This window comes from Chiloscyllium plagiosum, unplaced genomic scaffold (genome assembly GCF_037043375.1).
Source record: "Chiloscyllium plagiosum isolate Xiang-an unplaced genomic scaffold, Cpla_swu_hap1 HiC_scaffold_13, whole genome shotgun sequence".
Lineage (NCBI taxonomy): Eukaryota > Metazoa > Chordata > Chondrichthyes > Orectolobiformes > Hemiscylliidae > Chiloscyllium > Chiloscyllium plagiosum.
The window spans coordinates 58,552,825-58,571,048 of record NW_028270151.1 but is presented as its reverse complement, the minus strand read 5'-3'; the positions used below and the strand labels follow the sequence as shown (position 1 = coordinate 58,571,048).

The window sequence follows — 18,224 nt, the reverse complement described above, 5'->3', positions numbered from 1 at the left end:
CCACACTCAGACAACAACTCACCAGAACGATGGACCCGATACCCAACATGAGCAAAACTAATGTAGTGTACAAAATACCATGCAAGGACTGCACAAAACACTATATAGGACAAACAGGAAGACAGCTAACAATCCGCATACATGAACATCAACTAGCCACGAAACGACACGACCAGCTATCCTTAGTAGCCACACACGCAGACAACAAGCAACATGAATTCGACTGGGACAACACTACTATCATAGGGCAAGCCAGACAGAGAACAGCCAGGGAATTCCTAGAGGCATGGCATTCATCCACAAACTCCATCAACAAACACATCGACCTGGACCCAATATACCAACCACTACAGCGGACAGCTGAAACTGACAACTGGAAGTGGCAGGGACAGACCACTATAAACACCGGAGGAAACATCAAAGAAGCGCTTCGCAGGAGGCTCCCAATTACTGATGATGTCGCCTAGCCAGGGGACGAAACGTTTGCAACAAAAACTTCCAACTCGGCGAACAGAACCACAACAGCTCTAAAAGATCTTCCTATAGCTCAAATCCTCCAACCCTGGCAACATCCTTGTAAATCGTTTCTGAACCCTTTCAAGTTTCACAACATCATTCCGATAGGAAGGAGACCAGAATTGCACGCAATATTCCAACAGTGGCCTAATCAACATCATGTACAACAGCAACATGATCTCCCAACTCCTGTACTCAATACTCTGACCAATAAAGGAAAGCATACCAAATGTCTTTTTCACTATCCTATCTATCTGCGACTCCACTTTCCATGCAGTGAGGAAGTGATTTTTTTTTCAGTTTTACAGGGTCTTAATTGAATCTCAGTTTGGGCATGGAATGGATACCATATACTGTACCATTACCAGGGTTTAAAGTTTGAAATTATGAGGACAAATTCCACAATCCGATTTGTATTCCTTTCAGTTTAGTAGGTTTGAGTGATTAAGATTAAAGCCATTGATAAGGTAAATACCCAAACTCTATTTCTTCTTGATTGGAATCAAATTCAAGAGGGGCTGTTCTTACAATTAGAGCTAACTCTTTTCGGAGTAAAATCAGAGAACACTTTTTAGAGTAAGCTTTATTCCTGATCCTCAAGGCATGTATCTGGCAGCAAGTGATAAACCTTATCACTTTTGATATTAATGGAAATGTTTGCTATTTAATGCTATTTCAGTTTCTTATTTGCTACTATTAGATGAATTTTAAAAACATTTAAATACTTTCCTCTGCTACCCAAGACACCTGGTCCATGCTTTCCTGTATCTAGCCACCCAGAATGCACATTAAAATAATTTAAACCATGCTCTGTCTGATCTCTCACTCTACACCTTTTTAAAAATATGTATTTGTAAGACTCAATAAATACTGAAGTGTAACTCTAAAATATGATTTTTTTTCAGTTTCAGATTCAGTTTGCTCTTCAATTGTTGGCCATTATCACCGTTGGCCATTATCACCGCTGGCCCTTGGTATTTGTTTACAAGCCCACTCATAGTTGGCCCATATCATTAAATAATTTTTGCTCACCCCTCTCAAATTGTGCTCATCTTTCTCATAGCCTATAGACCATCACTTCAGCTTCTGACCATATATCGTCTTGCTCACTGAGACTGCCTAATGCCACCACTGAAACACTGCCCATCTGTACAAATATGTGGAAGGGCAGGTTGTGAGAGAGATAAAAAACAGTTCACACAGACGTATTGAAAATGTGAAGTTGTTTTGGAAGGGAGAACAAAAGAACAGATTATTATTGAAATGGAGAAAAACTGCAGAAAACTGGAACACATAGGGACTTGTCAGTACATGTGAAAGAAACACAGAAAGCCAGCACATGGGCGCAGCAGGTAATCAGCAAGACTATTGGAATGTTGGCCCTTATTTGAAGGGGGTTGGGGTAGAAGAGTAGAGAAATGTTAATGCAACTATACAAGGTGCTGGTGAGATCACATCTGGAGTACTGTGAGCAGCTTTGGCCCTCTTATTTATGGAAAGATCTCATTTCATCAGAGGCAATTCAGAGAAGTTCACTCGGATGATCAGCAAAATGTCTGCCCTCCCTTGACTGAGGACTGACGAACAGCAAGGTAAGGCAGTGATTCTGTGAGTATGTAATTAGATACTATGTGAGTGAGCCCTAAGACAGCAAATAAGCAGCCCTAAGGATTAGCCTGATCCAATCCGTAAGTTTTATCATCGTCCCTGTGATGTGTCTCTTAAGCAGCTATTCAATACTTATTGCCATTCAATGCAGGCTTTTAATTCTGAGGGCTCTTGCAATTGGATTGTAGAGGTGCCACAAGGATTCTGAAAGGTTGACAATTGTCTGATGTCAATATCTGTATTGAGGGATGTATGCTACTGGTGTCCATGGATGGAGCTCTGGGGTACTGTTGGGTGCGACATGGAAGCTCTTTGCAGTCAGCAGTTACCATGTGCTGCTCTGACTTCCATGCTGAGAACTCTGGGCATCTAGTTTACTTGCATCAGGTGGTACACAAGGAAGCTGCATAACAATGAAATGAGATGTGCAGCTAATAATGTGGTTAATGTGCAATGATCCCCCATAATAGGCAACTCACTTCTGTCCAGTGAGAGTCTTACCTCAATGCCCTGAATTTAGTTAAAGGATGCAGTGATTTGCTTTGGATGTTGAGATAGGCCTCACTAGGCTTTTCACATAATTCTGCCACATTTTGCACCATTACCAAAATCATTCAGGCCCCCATAAGATTTCATACCAAGTCTCTTTTCAGCCATTACCCCTGTGTTTGTTGAAGTACAAAACCTCCCTTGGTTCAGTATAAAAATTCTTTCAAAATGTCTCCATGGCTTCGTTCCTTTATGTGCTTTTGCTGCTCTTAACCCTATAAGCATCCAAGAACTCTTAGTCTTCCAATTCCAGCCTCCTTATTTTAACTGTTCCACCATTGGCTGTTCTATGTTGAGCTAATTAGACATGGCATTCTGAAATTTCCATCCTCAACTTTGCTGCCTTCTCCTCTCACCTCCTTTGAGACACTTCTTCAATCCTAACTCTTTGTCAAACCTTTGGCCATCTATCTTAACATTTGCTCCAGGGTAAAAGCTTAAATGTAAGATGCTAGTCACATGGAAAAGAAAAATGCACATTAAAATGTAATTAGGAATTAAGGTATAGATCAGACCAGACAGATCAGTGTGCAATCTAATTGAATGGGACATGTTGTTAGCTAAAAGAGGAATATATACTGAAACTACAAAGGTCTTAGTCTAGGTTTTTCACTTTCTATAAAAATTGGTTAAGAAAATTCATCCGCAAACATGACCACACCATCTTTCAGCTCCTTTCATTTCATTGTTATGCAGCTTCCTTGTGTACCACCTGATGCAAGTAAACTAGATGCCCAGAGTTCTCAGCATGGAAGTCAGAGCAGCACATGGTAACTGCTGACTGCAAAGAGCTTCCATGTCGCACCCAACAGTATCCCAGAGCTCCATCCATGGACACCAGTAGCATACATCCCTCAATACAGATATTGACATCAGACAATTGTCAACCTTTCAGAATCCTTGTGGCACCTCTACAATCCAATTGCAAGAGCCCTCAGAATTAAAAGCCTGCATTGAATGGCAATAAGTAAGATTTGCGTATGAAATCTCGAGACAATACACTTTTTGGTGGATTTCATCAATGTAAGAACTTGAAAGAGGTGTTTTCAATTCAGCCTCTAAGTATTGTTCTGCAATTTACTACGATCATGGCTGATCTCATCATCGCCTCAACTCCATTTTCCTGCCTAATCTCCATAACCATTTAACCCACTGCTAATTAAAAATCTATCTATACCAATTTAAATGTACTCAGAGTCCCAGTGCCCACCACACTCTGGAATAGAGAATTCCACCATTTCACGCTCCTTTAAGTGAAGTAATCCCTCCTCATCTCTGTCTTCTTTGAATTGCCTCTGATGCAATTAAATTCGTCATCAACTAAGGGGACCAAAACTCTATGCACTATTCAGATGTTGTCTTACCAAACCTTGTACAATTGCAACAATGCTTCCCTACTTTTAAACTCCATTTCTTTACCAATAAATGCCAAAGTTCCATTTGCCCTCCTTATTGCTTCCTATACCTGCATACTAGCTTTCTACGATTCATGTACAAGGACACCCAGAACCCTCTGCACTAAAACATCTTGAAGTTTCTCTCCATTGTTTTTCTGACAAAAATAGATACCTTAGAGTTATCCACATTTCAGCTCATTCATGCAACCTGTTCATATTCGCTTGTAAATTTCTTATTTCTTCATTGCAATTTACTTTTCTACCTATTTTAGTGTCATCAGTGCTGGGATTTCTCCATTTTATTTGTTAAATCATTTTCATCAAATCTCTGGGCTGGATTTTGAATGAAATCTTCAATTTCAGATTTTTTTCTTAGAATAAGCATTAGCACTGTATCACTGTAGTCTGAGAAATTGAGCGGCATTTGGATCCATTTTCTCAGAAATGCTCGAACTTAATAATGAAATGGCTGTAGTTGTTGTCCTGTTAATATAGAGCCTTTGAAACCCATGTCTCTTTTTATTTAGTAGTGTTTAATTATATCATTGGTGCTACTGAAGCAACCTTTTCATATTAAAAATGCCTGTGGAAATTGATGGAGCAAAAATTAATTGAAACGCAAACATACTTGATGATTTTCAATTTACTTGTGACATTTAGATCAGCAAAATGCAGCATAGCCATTGATAACGATGTAGTAACTGCATGTTCTCACATTTTAGTAAGTATCATGTGCCAGTTAAATAAGACTGAACTCTCATTGTGAAAGTGCAATTTAAAAAAAAAAGCTTTGTGTCAGTAACCATTGAAGTGGTATTTGGAATTTTTTGTAAAAAAAAATAAATTTCTATTGGTTTATCTGAATAACTACCCAGCTCTGAAACTTCTTGGCTCAGAACTGTCATTAATTTATATAAAGCGCAGCAGCGTGTAGGCCTTGTTCAAATCACAGTCAGTTATTTGGTGAGTGACTATTAAGTCAGAAAATAACGGTAATTATAATTGAGCACTGAAGCGCATCCCTACATTTCATTCAAATTCCTCAATTTATTAAAAAGAAAATGACAGGCATCTAACATGCAATTGAGAAATAAATGCTCATTTTCATGAAGCACTTACATTCTATTTAAGACTTGCCACGGACCAGGGCAAAATAAATTTTGATCGAAGCTATTGTAGTGAAGGTTGATTTGTTTTCTGTGCAGGTAAACTCACATTATTCAGATAAACAAAAGGTGAATAGGACATGTTCATGTGGAAAGTTTTGAAATTTTACATTGATTGCTTTAAAAATGTATTAAAGTTCATTTGTGTGGATTTGCTTAATATGTAGAGATGTGCTTTTTAAACATTGTGGGTAAAAACTGTTGTTTTATTTGGATTTCTATCAAATGTAGTAAATTGATCAAGGTCCTAAAATGGATTTGAGTAGTTTCACTTTTAGTGAAGTTGTGTGCTCCCTCAATGAGACTGATGGTGCAACTGATTTTTAATGGAAACAGTAAACTAGAATGTGCCTGGGATTTGCACCTGTTGGTTGAACATTTTCCAAAAACTGTGTGAAGGCATTTGGTCCAAAGGATTTTAACAATTGGTGGTTTTTGTGTCCCTTTCCAGTTTTTACCATTAATAATTTTGTTACATTACACTGATATTATGGAAAAGAGGATTCACAATGTTAATTTAAGTAAATAACTTAACATAACATCAAGGTTTTTATTTTAAGTTTGCAAGCATTCCCAAATGCCAAAAAGACTCAGAAGCTATGACATTCTACTGAACACATCACATCCAGGTGAGGTGTTCAGCAACAGAGTGCTCATGGAATTTTAAATGTAAGCAAGTCCCAGAACTGTTCACTCCACTTGGTAAATGACCTATGCTGATGGTTTGGCATGCAAGGACAATATTTGTATAGTTACTTTGATCAGCCTGTTAGGACATGCTGTGACACACTTTGGGGGCAGCTGGGACTTGAACCCAGATATTTCAGCTCAAAAAATGATGTTTGTGTAACCTGTGTGGAATATAATCTCCCCATGATGTCATAAGAATTATGTACAGTTCATAGAGGCAATTTTTCTTTTTGATAAATATTTGTCTCCCCAAAGAGTAAATTTTCAAAATGTTTCATGAGGAAAATGCTGATATATCTTAAACTTGCTGTCTTGATTTTGAGAAATAATTTTCATCACTGGTAAGCCAATTGAAATATTTGATGTATTAAGGACTGCTCAAGTGGAGTGGTATTTAGAATAACAGTAACAGATTCGAAGATTGGATGTTGCAATAGATGCATGAGGGTGTGAATTTAATTTATAATAGAACAAATGCACATGTCAGCTGTAAGTATGATGGTAAAATTACTTCTGGGTTTGGGTACCCATTACAATATTGCCCATTGGAACAAGCTTGATTAAGCTATAAGAAAAATAATTTACTGATAAAGAAACTTTCAATGGTATGAGATGTAATGTTGTAGAGAATATGGTGAAATCATATTTCCTTCTATTACTATTCCTAACTTAGCTGTCCGACTGGGTGGCTAAAACTTTGTATTTCATTCACCACCATTGCTTAGATCTCAATATGTATTTTTTTAAAAAATCACAAACATATAACATTTAAATAATACTTAAAAATTGTGTTTTTTAAATCTTTGTAGAAATGCTTCATACATTTATGATAATACTGCCGATGCTGGCTTCCAGATTATATGCTCAGAATGGAACCAGTCTTGCTGACAGTGACTCTGGTAGAATTTTTTTACCTATGGAACAAGGTGATTTTGGATCTCGTGAAAGTGAGTCTCCAGACCCAACGGCTTCCTCTGAAACTGAGACTACTTTCTCTGATCTAGTTACAACGACTGATTCTGGATTTCAAGAGAATGAAACAAATGTTCTAATTGCCATATCATCTCCAGAAGTTATTCCCCTTCCAACTAATGAAAACAATGAAGCTGAAATAACTGCTCATATGGATTCAAAAATTAATGGTAAGACTATAAATCTTCATGAATTGACAATAAAAAAGTAACGAGTTCTTTGTACTATGCTACATTTGTCATTGAAAATTCCAACATACTAGTAGAAATTTATTGTTACAGTTTCAGTATTAGGGTGTAGGTTTGCTCGCTGAGTGGTAGGTTTGATATCCAGACGTTTCATTACCTGGCTAGGTAACATCATCAGTGGCAACCTCCAAGTGAAGCGAAGCTGTTGTCTCCTGCTTTCTAGTTATATGTTTGTCCTGGATGGGATTCCTGGGCTTTGTGGTGAGGTCATTTCCTGTTCATTTTTTGAGGGGTTGTTAGATGGTATCTAGATCTATGTGTTTGTTTATGGCGTTGTGGTTGGAGTGCCAGGCCTCTAGGAATTCTCTGGCATGTCTTTGCTTAGCCTGTCCCAGGATAGATGTGTTGTCCCAGTCGAAATGGTGGTTTTTTTCATCTGTGTGTAGAGCTACGAGGGAGAGAGGGTTGTGTCTTTTTGTGGCTAGCTGGTGTTCGTATATCCTGGTGGCTAACTTTCTTCCTGTTTGTGCTACATAGTGTTTGTGGCAGTCCTTGCATGGAATTTTGTAAATAACGTTGGTTTTGTCCATGGGTTGTACTGGGTCTTTTAAGTTTGTTAGTGTTGGTTTGAGAGTGGGACAACACATCTATCCTGGAACAGAATTCCTAGAGGTCTGGCAATCCAACCACAATGGCATAAACAAACACATAGATCTAGATACCATCTATCAACCCCTCAGAAAACGAACAGGAAATGACAGCACCACAAACCCCAGGAACCCCATCCAAGAGAAAGGTATAAATAGAAAGCAGGAGACAACAGCTTTGCTTCACTTGGATGTCGCCACTGATGATGTTACCTAGCCAGGTAATGAAACGTCTGGATATCAAACCGACAGTTCAACAAGCAAACCTACACCCTAAACCTCAACCTGAGCTACAAACCCTTACAAACCTTGCAGTCTCTGTATTACTACATTTTCTCCAAATCCTACTGCTGATACACTGATTTGACTCGATTTATTGTCCTGTGTACCTAAGTACAGTGAAAAACTTTGCAAGCAGTACAAGCAGGTCACAGTAAGCAAGGACATACAGATTATAGGGTGAAAAAACTTGAACAATTATTGAAATTATTACAGTACCAGTACATTAACATGGCAGAATAACTCATCACTGAATAGTACTTCTGTAACTTTGAATGATCTGTTGTGCATAACAGCTTAGGGGTCTAACCAGAATTAGTACTATTACTACTAATATTACTTTTTCACTTTTGTTGAGGGATCACAAGCAGGGAATATTGTTTTAGGGTAATAGCTAAGATGCCACCGTGGGCGGCACGGTGGCACAGTGGTTAGCACTGCTGCCTCACAGCGCCTGAGAGCCGGGTTCAATTCCCGCCTCAGGCGACTGACTGTGTGGAGTTTGTACGTTCTCCCCGTGTCTGCGTGGGTTTCCTCCGGGTGCTCCGGTTTCCTCCCACAGTCCAAAGATGTGCAGGTCAGGTGAATTGGCCATGCTAAATTGCCCGTAGTGTTAGGTAAGGGGTAAATGTAGGGGTATGGGTGGGTTTCGCTTCGGCGGGTCGGTGTGGACTTGTTGGGCCGAAGGGCCTGTTTCTACACTGTAATGTAATCTAATCTAATGATTAGTGGGGAAAAGTTTTCATCCAGGGGGTGATATGAGCCTGGAGCTCATTGTCTGAAAAGATGGTAGAGGTAGAAACTCAGAAAATTTATGAGAAACCTGAATATGGACTTGAAGTGCTGTCTTGAAGCCTAGAAGACTTTCGACAGAGAGCTGAATAATAGAAGTAGTGTGGTGGCTCAGTGGTTAGCATTGCTGCCTCAAGTGCCAGGGACCCAGGTTTGATTCCACCCTTGGATGACTGTCTGTGTGGAGTTTGCATGTTTTTCCTGTGTCTGTGCGGGTTTCCTCCAGGTGCTCTGGTTTCCTCCCACAGTCAAAAGGTGTGCAGGTTAGGTGTATTGGCCATGCTAAATTGCCCATTGTGTTCAGTGATGTGTAGGTTAGGTGTGTTAGCTATGAGAAATGCAGGGTTATAGGGTATGGGGTTGGGCCTGGATGAGATGCTTTTCAGAGACTTGGTTTGAACTGAATGCCCTGATCCTACACTATTCTATTCTATAAATAGGATAAAGCTGGCTGGTTCTTTGAATGTCATCTGGGGAGGTGAAGGGACAAATTCTGATGATTCAATCCAAAGATGAGATTTTAACACTTTATATTGTTTCCAGGTTTGTCTGGCATCAAAGAAAACAACATCCTTGAAGTACCTGCACCAGGATTCAAAGAAAATAATGCATTGAATAATTCCAATGCATTAGGGGTTCCAGGTCCAAAGAATAATCCTGCTAAGTGTTGTCCTTTGGGCTCAAAAGGAGTAAAGTCACATCAAGGAGCTGACAGAGATTTTGGAAGCAGCCAAAACTCATCTTCTGGAGAAGCAGAACATTTCGAAAGGAACCGTGAAGAAGAAAGTAATATTGAATTTCCTGATTCTTCTAAAGAAATCCATTCTCAGGAAGAAATAAGAAAGGTATTTCGCAGAGAGATTGCACCTTCTACATTTTCCGAGCCAGAAGGATCACAGGCGTCAGAAGGCAGCTCAAGTACTGAAGGAATAATTGAAACTGATCAACAGGAAGTGACAAAACTTCTGAGTCCCAGTGATGAGAAAAATGGATGTGCTACGGTTCAGGCTTTTTCAGTTGGGTTAATGGGTCAAATTGAACTTTCATTGATTGGAACGCCAGTTAAATTTCAAAACATTTTCTTTAATGAACAGCAGCTGTATAACACTAGTTCAGGAACATTTATTGCTGAGGTTAGTGGCATCTACTTGTTTACATACAATGTAATAGTTTCAGAATGGAAACTGACAATTGGCTTTTTTATGAATGGTGTCAACATTCTTAACACTTCTAGTGTCCAGATTAATGGAAATATTGGTTCGGCTTCTGCATCTCTGATCTTGAATCTTTCAAATGGGGATGAAATCTGGCTTGGACTTGTTAACAGTGGTGGAGGGACGCAAATGACACATAGTAGTAGTATGTCCACCTTTTCAGGATTTCTACTCAGCCTCTGATTATTTGTATAAGCCCAGATACTATGTTTCTTAAACTTTTATTGTAATATTTAGTGAAGTACTGTATGATTTTTAAATTGGCTACTATTTTGAACATTTCATATACTTGAGAACTTACAATTCTGTTCTTTCCATTTCTGCAGAAAACTCAATGAATATCATTAGAATAAAAATATCAGATTTGCATGACATTTGAGAAAAGGAATGGTGTGTACTACTGCATCTGAATTGATTAAAAATTCAATTGTAATTAATCTATTGTATCTTCCAATCAGTTACAATAATAAAGTTCATTTCCCTCCTAATAATACTGGATAGTATTTATATATTAATATATTTACTTAATATCTTGGAATTGTTACAGCAGAGAAGAAGGCCATTTGACTGATTGTGTTCATGCTGAACCTTTTTTTATTGTTTCATGAGTTGGGGGCATCTCTAGCAAGGATAGCAGCATTTCTTGCCCATCCCTAATTGCCCTTGGTTCATATCAGAGACTAGTTAAGAGTCAATCACATTTCTGTAGCTCTGGAGTTATATGTAAGATAGATCAGGTACAGATTTCCCCTCCATAAAAGATATTAAGTTTCTTTATTCATTCATAGGTTGAAGGTGTCGCTGGCTTGGCCACATTTATTGGCCATCCCTAATTGCCTCGAGGGCAGTTAAGAGTCAACCAAATTGCTCTGGGTTTGGAGTTACATGTAGGCCAGACCAGGTGAAGATGGCAGTTTTCTTCCTTAAAAGGACATGAGTAAACCAGATGGGTTTTTCTGACAATCAACAATGGTCATTATTAGATTCTTAATTCCAGATTCCACTGAATCAAAAGGGGTTTTTACAAAAATCCACAATAATTGTCACACGTACCATTACTAAGGCTTGCTTTAGATTCCAGACTTAATTGATTTACTTTAAATTCCACCAACTACCACAGTTGGGATTTGAACTGGTGTCCTTACAGTATTAACTTAGGCCTTTGTGTTGGCTAGGCAAATGATATTGCCACTATGCCAGTGTCTCACCTCTGCCATTGTCCTCCATAACTGCACAATTCTTCATTTCAGAGTCATACAGTAATTAGAAAAGGTACCAACAGCATGTGGCACAGAGGGAGGCCACTTTGCCTACTGTGTCTGCACCTACTGAAAAACTCAGCTACTCAGCCTCATCCCATGTTTTCTAAGTTATGGGATTTCAGGCATATATTCAGACAATTAATTGAGAAAAGGGTTTCTGCCTTTATTAATAAGTATTATTCACATAATGTACGTTATTCTGTAGCAGTTAAGAAGGCAGCCCAAGACCACCTTCTCAAACACAGCTAGGAACAGGCAATAAATACTAGTCAGCCAGTGATGCCCATGTTCCATCAATGAATGAAAAAAAACCTAATTCCACTTTAAGAAGGTATATTAGCAGACCTGCAATCCTCCATCACATCCACCCTAATGAAGATTAGAAAGCGATGGTCAGAGAATCTGGTATTTCCTCCTTGGCTTCTTTCAATTGACTGATGTATATTTCATTTGTCACTGGTGACTTATCCACTTTTAAGTATGTTAATTCCCCATTGTTTCCTTTCTTCTCCTGTTTATCATATTCAATATTTCCCACTCCTCCTTAATAATTATTATACATGCATTGACCACCCTTTTTCAGCATACAGATGAAAACTGGCCATTCAGAGCTACAGGTTCTGCCTTTAAATATAGGTTACACTTTAGATCTTTTATGAGGCCACTCCTCCTTAGTTATCATCTTACTCAATGCATTGGTAAAATATCTGAGAGTTCTCCTTGATTTTACTTTCCTTTACTTTCCTAGCTTCCTCTGGGATTCACCATTATGCTTTTATTCTCCTCTTAGCTTTCTTCAATATTGAATTCCTGGTGTCTGACATGAGCCCTCCTTTTCTGCCTTATTTTATCCTTTAAGTTCTTTGACATCTGGGTGTGGTTGATTGGGTTTATTATAGTTAGAAGTCAATGAAATATTGTAAATGATTGAGCAATTTCATTGACGAATGGGGCGAATGGAAATTCCTAGCCTAAATCAACTCCAAAGGATTGTCTCCATCCAGGAATTGTGTAAAAACAGTTCAGAACATTTTCTTGCTGGGACCAGTGATATCTGATTAATTATGTTCAAGAATTTTTAATAGCACAGCTTTAGTTTTAATATTGTAAAAAAAGACAACACAAATACATTACATATACAAAGTTTAAATAAGAAATTAATCCAGTAGAGAATGAACTATAAAAAGCCTCAATTATTATAAATGTTATAAATTGTCATTAATAGCATTGATCACCCATTTTTGATAATTTGAACTGATTCATCAAATGCATTGTCCTTAACTTGGTTAAATTTGAAATCAAAAGCCAATTTTTTAAAATGTTCATTTTCTTTCAATGATATGCTTAAGTCAGCACAAATGTAGCTAAAAATGTAATGCCAATGTATGAATGTACATCTCAGGACTACATGCATCCTAACTACCCGAAACGGTATGCTACAGACAAAGCAAAGCAACTAATAGATTGAATTTAAAGATCTGCAGTCCAGTTGCAAGCAGTCATAAATGCTGATGCAAACAAATCAATGACCTAAAGGATGAGTCTCGCAAATAACCTGAACCTCAAGATTTCACTGCAATAAACAAGGCTGATACATTTGCAAATCATTTCAGTCAGAAATGTAAATTAATGCTCCTCATGGCCTCCTCCTCTGCTCCCCAGTATCACAGGTGGTAGACTTGATTTCTTCCTTGAGCTATCAAGAGAATGACTTCCAATAAGAAATTATTCAATCTAACTTTTCATGCTTCATGCAGTAAACAGCACTATAAACTCTCCTTTGAGGAATGAACAAGCTAGTAACAACAAAAAAACAACATATTAGAAGAAGATACCTTGCAGGGGTTTGCTGCCTTATTTTGAGACTGCTCTTTACAGCTCCCATGGCACATGAGACAAGAGTCGTCTTCTGCCATCATTTGCTTTTTACATCTATTAGCAATCCAGATTTGTAAAAAAAAGACATGGATAAACACATGCGTAAACAATACATCTGTGTCTGAAACACTTTGCTCCCATAATTCAGCTATCTTCCAGTAACTTTCCAGCTTCTTTTTGTGAATGCGACAAAAGTAATCGTGTTGTTTTTGTCAATACTTCATTTTGTCAATGTTTTTAAGCCAATTGCAATTAAATTAGTTAAGTTGACTACTAATAAGAGATGACTTGATAAGGATAAGAAGAGTACATGTCTTTCTCATCAGTTTAAGTTAAAGATTAGGGTTAAATTGGATGGTATGGTGACATATTTCAGCGATGCATGATATTAACAGATCTTGACACACTGCTTCTCTTTCCCACATTGTGGTAAAGTATGGCTTTGCACTTAAAATTCCCTACAGTTGAACTCAATCTTGGAAGACTCAATCTTTCTCAGCCCTTCATTGAAAAGGCATAAGTAGCAAATTAGCTGTTTGTTCTTCCAATTGGAAATGGTACAGAACATTGGCTTAAAAACAATAACTGTTGATTAAAATGAACTGTATAATCTTTTAAAAATATTACTTAAAATATCTCACAATTAATTTCTGAATCCTGGCTTTAATTTTAAAAATGCTAAGTTACAAAGTAGTATTCATGAGCACCACCTTTGCAATTTTTAACTTTTCAGCCCATCACACTTCAAATTCAATCAGCAATAACTTCTCACTGACACTCAGTTGGAACTGCCAGAGTCACTCACCTCCTGACCTCACTACAGCTTTGAGTCAAAGATGGAATAAAGAGCTAAACTCTAGCGGTGAGGTGAGAGTAAGTGTCCTTGACATCAAGGTGGCATTTAACTGAATGTGGCAAAACTGGCATCTATGGAAATCAGGGGGTGAAATTTCCATTTGTTTCAGTCAAAAGACTGGCACAACAAAAGATATCTGTGACTGTTGGAGTTCAAACATCTTTGTTCCAGGACATCAGTGCAGGACATTTTAAGGTTGGAGTTCCCAACCCAACAATCTTAGTTGCTTCATCATTGACCTTCCCTTCATAATAAGATCAGAATTAGATGTATTTGCAGATGATTGTACAATGTTCAGTACCATTCCTGACTCTTCAGACATTGAATCAGTGTGTGTTCATATGCCTAACAATATCCAGGCTTGGAATGATAAGTAATCCAAGATGGAGGAAGGGAAAATTTTCTGGCTAACAGGCTGCTCCTTTTTTGAGGTAGTTTAGCTATTGGAGGTGGTTTCCTCAAATTCCAGGAGCAGCAATTACTGTTTTAAATGCTGTTGCTTTGTTTTGGAACTTTGGAGAAAAAAGAAGTCAAAACAACAGCACTTTTAAAAGGGTGAGGAACAGACAAAGGAAGCATATGGTGAGGTCAGTGCAGTAGAGAGAGAGAGAGAAAGAGAAAGAGAGGATACCCACACTGCTAACTGACACAGCAGTGAACCTGCACAGTTACTGACTTTGCTGTTTGAATTCATGTATCGCTGGACATTGGAGTACATCTGGAAAAATTAACAAACAATGAAATTCACAACTAACCTTGGAGGAACCTGTTTGGGAGAGGTCACAGCACAGAAACAGATAAGTGAATATTTTAAGCATGGTCTTACAGTAGGTCTGCAGTAGTGAGTAGAGTGAGTTCTTTCTTGATTATATGCGATATTGAGATATGTCTCTTGATTAAATGCTAAAATATAAGCCATAAGTATTTCGTAGCGGAATAAGACAGTGCTATTTTCTGTGTTTTTAGATTGAAAGAAACAAAAATAGCCTTTAGCAGAGTGATATGCTCTTCTGGTCAGATGTGGGAGTTTAGGGAGAGTTTACGTGTTACTGAGGATTATATCTGCAATAAATGCTATTGGTTGCGAATCCTATCAGATCGAATGGATCGGTTGGAGAGACAGTTAGAGGCAATGAGGAATTTACAAGACCAAGGGGACTTGATGGATGACAGTTATTGGAAGGGGGAAGAGTTGCAGATACAGTCACATAGATGGGTTAACTCCAGGAAAGGTAAGAGATGTAGGCAGGTGATGCAGGAGTCTTCTGTGACTCTCCCCCTTTCAAACAAGTATGTTGTTTTGGAAAATGTAGGGGGTGATGGATTCTCAGGAGAACATAGCACGAACAGCCTAGTTTCTTGTATTGAGACTGGCTCTAATGCAGTGAGGGGTACGTCGGGTTCCAAGAGATCGATTGTGTTAGGGGATTCTCTAGTCCGAGGTACAGACGGATGTTTCTGTGGCCAGCAGAGAAAAAGCAGAATGGTGCGTTGCTTCCCTGGTGCCAGGATCAAAGATGTCCCAGAGCGGGTGCAGAATGTTCTCAAGGGGGAGTGGGGCCAGCAGGAAGTCATTGTACACATTGGAACCAACAACATCAGAAGGGAAAAGGTTGAAGTTCTGAAGGGAGATTACAGAGAGTTAGGCAGGAATTTAAAAAGGAGGTCCTCGAGAGTAGTAATATCTGGATTACTCTACAAGCTAGCGAGTTTTGAGAAGACGTGTAGCTCAGGTTGAGGTTCTATGAGCTATTAAAAGCAGGAATAGGAGGATAGAGCAGATGAATGCATGGCTGAGGAGCTTGTGTATGGGAGAAGGATTCACATTTTGGGATCACTGGAATCTCTTTTAGAGTAGACGTGACCTGTTCAAGAAGGATGGATTGCACCTAAATTGGAAGGGGACTAATATACTGGCAGGAAGATTTGCTAGAGCTGCTCGGGAGGATTTAAAATATTAAAGTGGGGAGGGGTGGGACCCAGGGAGTTAGTGAGGAAAGAGACCAATCTGTGACTTGCAGAGTGGAGAACAGAAGTGAGTCAAACAGTCAGGGCAGGCAGGGACAAAGCAGAGAACAAGGTAGGATTGATAAATTAAACTGCAGTCATTTTAATGAAAGGGGCCTAACAGGAAGGCAGATGAACTCAGGGCATGGTTAGGAACATGGGACGGGGATATCGTAGCAATTATAGAAACATGGCTCAAGAATGGACAGGACTGGCAACTTAATGTTCCAGGATACAAATGCTACAGGAAGGACAGAAAGGGAGACAAGAGAGGAGAGGGAGTGGCATTTTTGATAAGATAGCATTAACGCTATACTGAGGAAGGATATTCCTGAAATACATCCAGGGAAGTTATCTGGGAACTGAGAAATAAGAAAGGGATGATCCATAGACCCCCTAATAGTCAGAGGGAAATTGAGAAATAAATTTGTAAAGAGATCTCAGTTATCGGTAAGAATAATAGGGCGGCTATGGTGGGGGATTTTGACTTTCCAAACATAGCCTGGGACTGCCATAGTGTTAAGGGTTTAGATGGAGAGGAATTTGTTAAGTGTGAACAAGCAATTTTCTGATTCAGTATGTGGATGTACATACTAGAGAAGTTGCAAAATTTGACCCACTCTTGGGAAATAAGGCAGGGCAGGTGACTGAGGTGTCAGTGGGGGAGCACTTTGGGGTTAGCGACCATAATTCTATTTGTTTTAAAATAGTGATGGAAAAGGATGGACCAGATCTGAAAGTTGAAGTTCTAAATTGGAGAAAGGCCAATTTTGATGTATTAGGGAAGAATTTTCAAAAGCCGATTGGGGGCAGATGTTCGCAGGTAAAGGGATGGCTGGAAAATAGGAAGCCTGTCCAGAGACAGTATATTCCTGTAAGGGTGAAAGGAATGGCTGGTAGGTATAGGGAATGCTGGATGACCAAAGAAATTGAGGGTTTGATTCAGAGAAAGAAGGAAGCATATGTCAGGTATAGACAGGATAGATCGAGTGAATCTTTAGAAGAGTATAAAGGCAGTAGGAGTATACTTAAGAGGGAAATCAGGAGTGACAAAAGGGGACATGAGATAGCTTTGGCAAATAGAATTAAGGAGAATCCAAATGGTTTTTACAAATAGATTAAGGACAACAGAGAAACTAGGGAGAGAATAGGGCCCCTCAAAGATCAGCAAGGCAGCCTTTGTGTGGAGCCGCAGGAGATGGGGGAGATACTAAACGAGTACTTTGCATCAGTATTTACTGTGAAAAATGATATGGAAGATATAGAATGTATGGAAATAGATGGTGACATCTTGAAAAATGTTCATATTATAGAGGAGGGAGAACTGGATGTCTTGAAACGCATAAAAGTGGATAAATCCCCAGGAACTGATCAGGCGTGGGAAGCTAGGGAAGTGATTGCTGGGCCTCTTGTGTGCTATTTTTTCATCGACAGTCACAGGTGAGGTGCCGGAAGACTGAATGTTGGCTAATGTGGTGCCACTGTTTAAGAAGGGTGGTAAGGAAAAGCCAGGGAACTATAGACCAGGGAGCTTGGTGGGCAAGTTGTTGGAGGGAATCCTGAGAGATAGTATGTACATGTATTTGGAAAGGCAAGGCTTGATTAGGGATAGCCAACATGGCTTTGTGCATGAGAAATCATGTCTCACAAACTTGATTGAATTTTTTGAAGATGTAACAAAGAGGATTGATGAGGACAGAGCAATAGATTTGAACGATATAGACTTCAATAAGGTGTTTGACAAGGTTCCCCATGGGAGACTGATTATCAAGGTTAGATCTCATGGAATACAGGGAGAACTAGCCATTTGGATTCAGAACGGGCTCAAAGGTAGAAGACAGAGGGTGGTGGTGGAGGGTTGTTTTTCAGACTGGAGGCCAGTGACCAGTGGAGTGCCACAAGGATCGGTACTGGGTCCACTACTTTTCATCATTTATATCAATGATTTGGATGTCAGCATAAGAGATATAGTTAGTAAGTTTTCAGATGACACAAAAATTAGAGGTGTAGTGGACAGCGAAGAAGGTTACCTCAGATTACAATGGGATCTTGATCAGATGGGCCAATAGGCTGAGAAGTGACAGCTGGAGTTTAATTGAGATAAATGCGAGGTGCTGCATTTTGGGAAAGCAAATCTTAGCAGGATTTATACACTTAATGGGAAGATCCTCGGAAATGTTGCTGAACAAAGAGACCTTGGAGC

The 18,224-nt window shown here is 39.0% G+C and overlaps 1 protein-coding gene across 1 annotated transcript; it reads left to right on the top strand.

Annotated features, from left to right (window-relative positions):
• Nucleotides 1-1,871: 1,871 nt before the first annotated feature.
• Nucleotides 1,872-10,503, top strand: LOC122556368 (uncharacterized). Its single transcript, XM_087993252.1, has 3 exons — nt 1,872-2,108; nt 6,736-7,068; nt 9,348-10,503. Exons 2-3 carry the CDS (start codon nt 6,738-6,740, stop codon nt 10,199-10,201), a joined length of 1,185 nt encoding a protein of 394 aa, XP_087849378.1. The 5' UTR covers nt 1,872-2,108; nt 6,736-6,737; the 3' UTR covers nt 10,202-10,503.
• Nucleotides 10,504-18,224: the final 7,721 nt, after the last annotated feature.

What these genes read in the sequence shown, in the direction of transcription:
- LOC122556368 (XM_087993252.1), top strand. Translation starts at nt 6,738, where the DNA reads ATGCTTCATACATTTATGATAATACTGCCGATGCTGGCTTCCAGATTA. An exon ending in TATGGATTCAAAAATTAATG is followed by an intron (nt 7,069 to 9,347) that starts GTAAGACTATAA and finishes TATTGTTTCCAG; the next exon opens with GTTTGTCTGGCATCAAAGAA.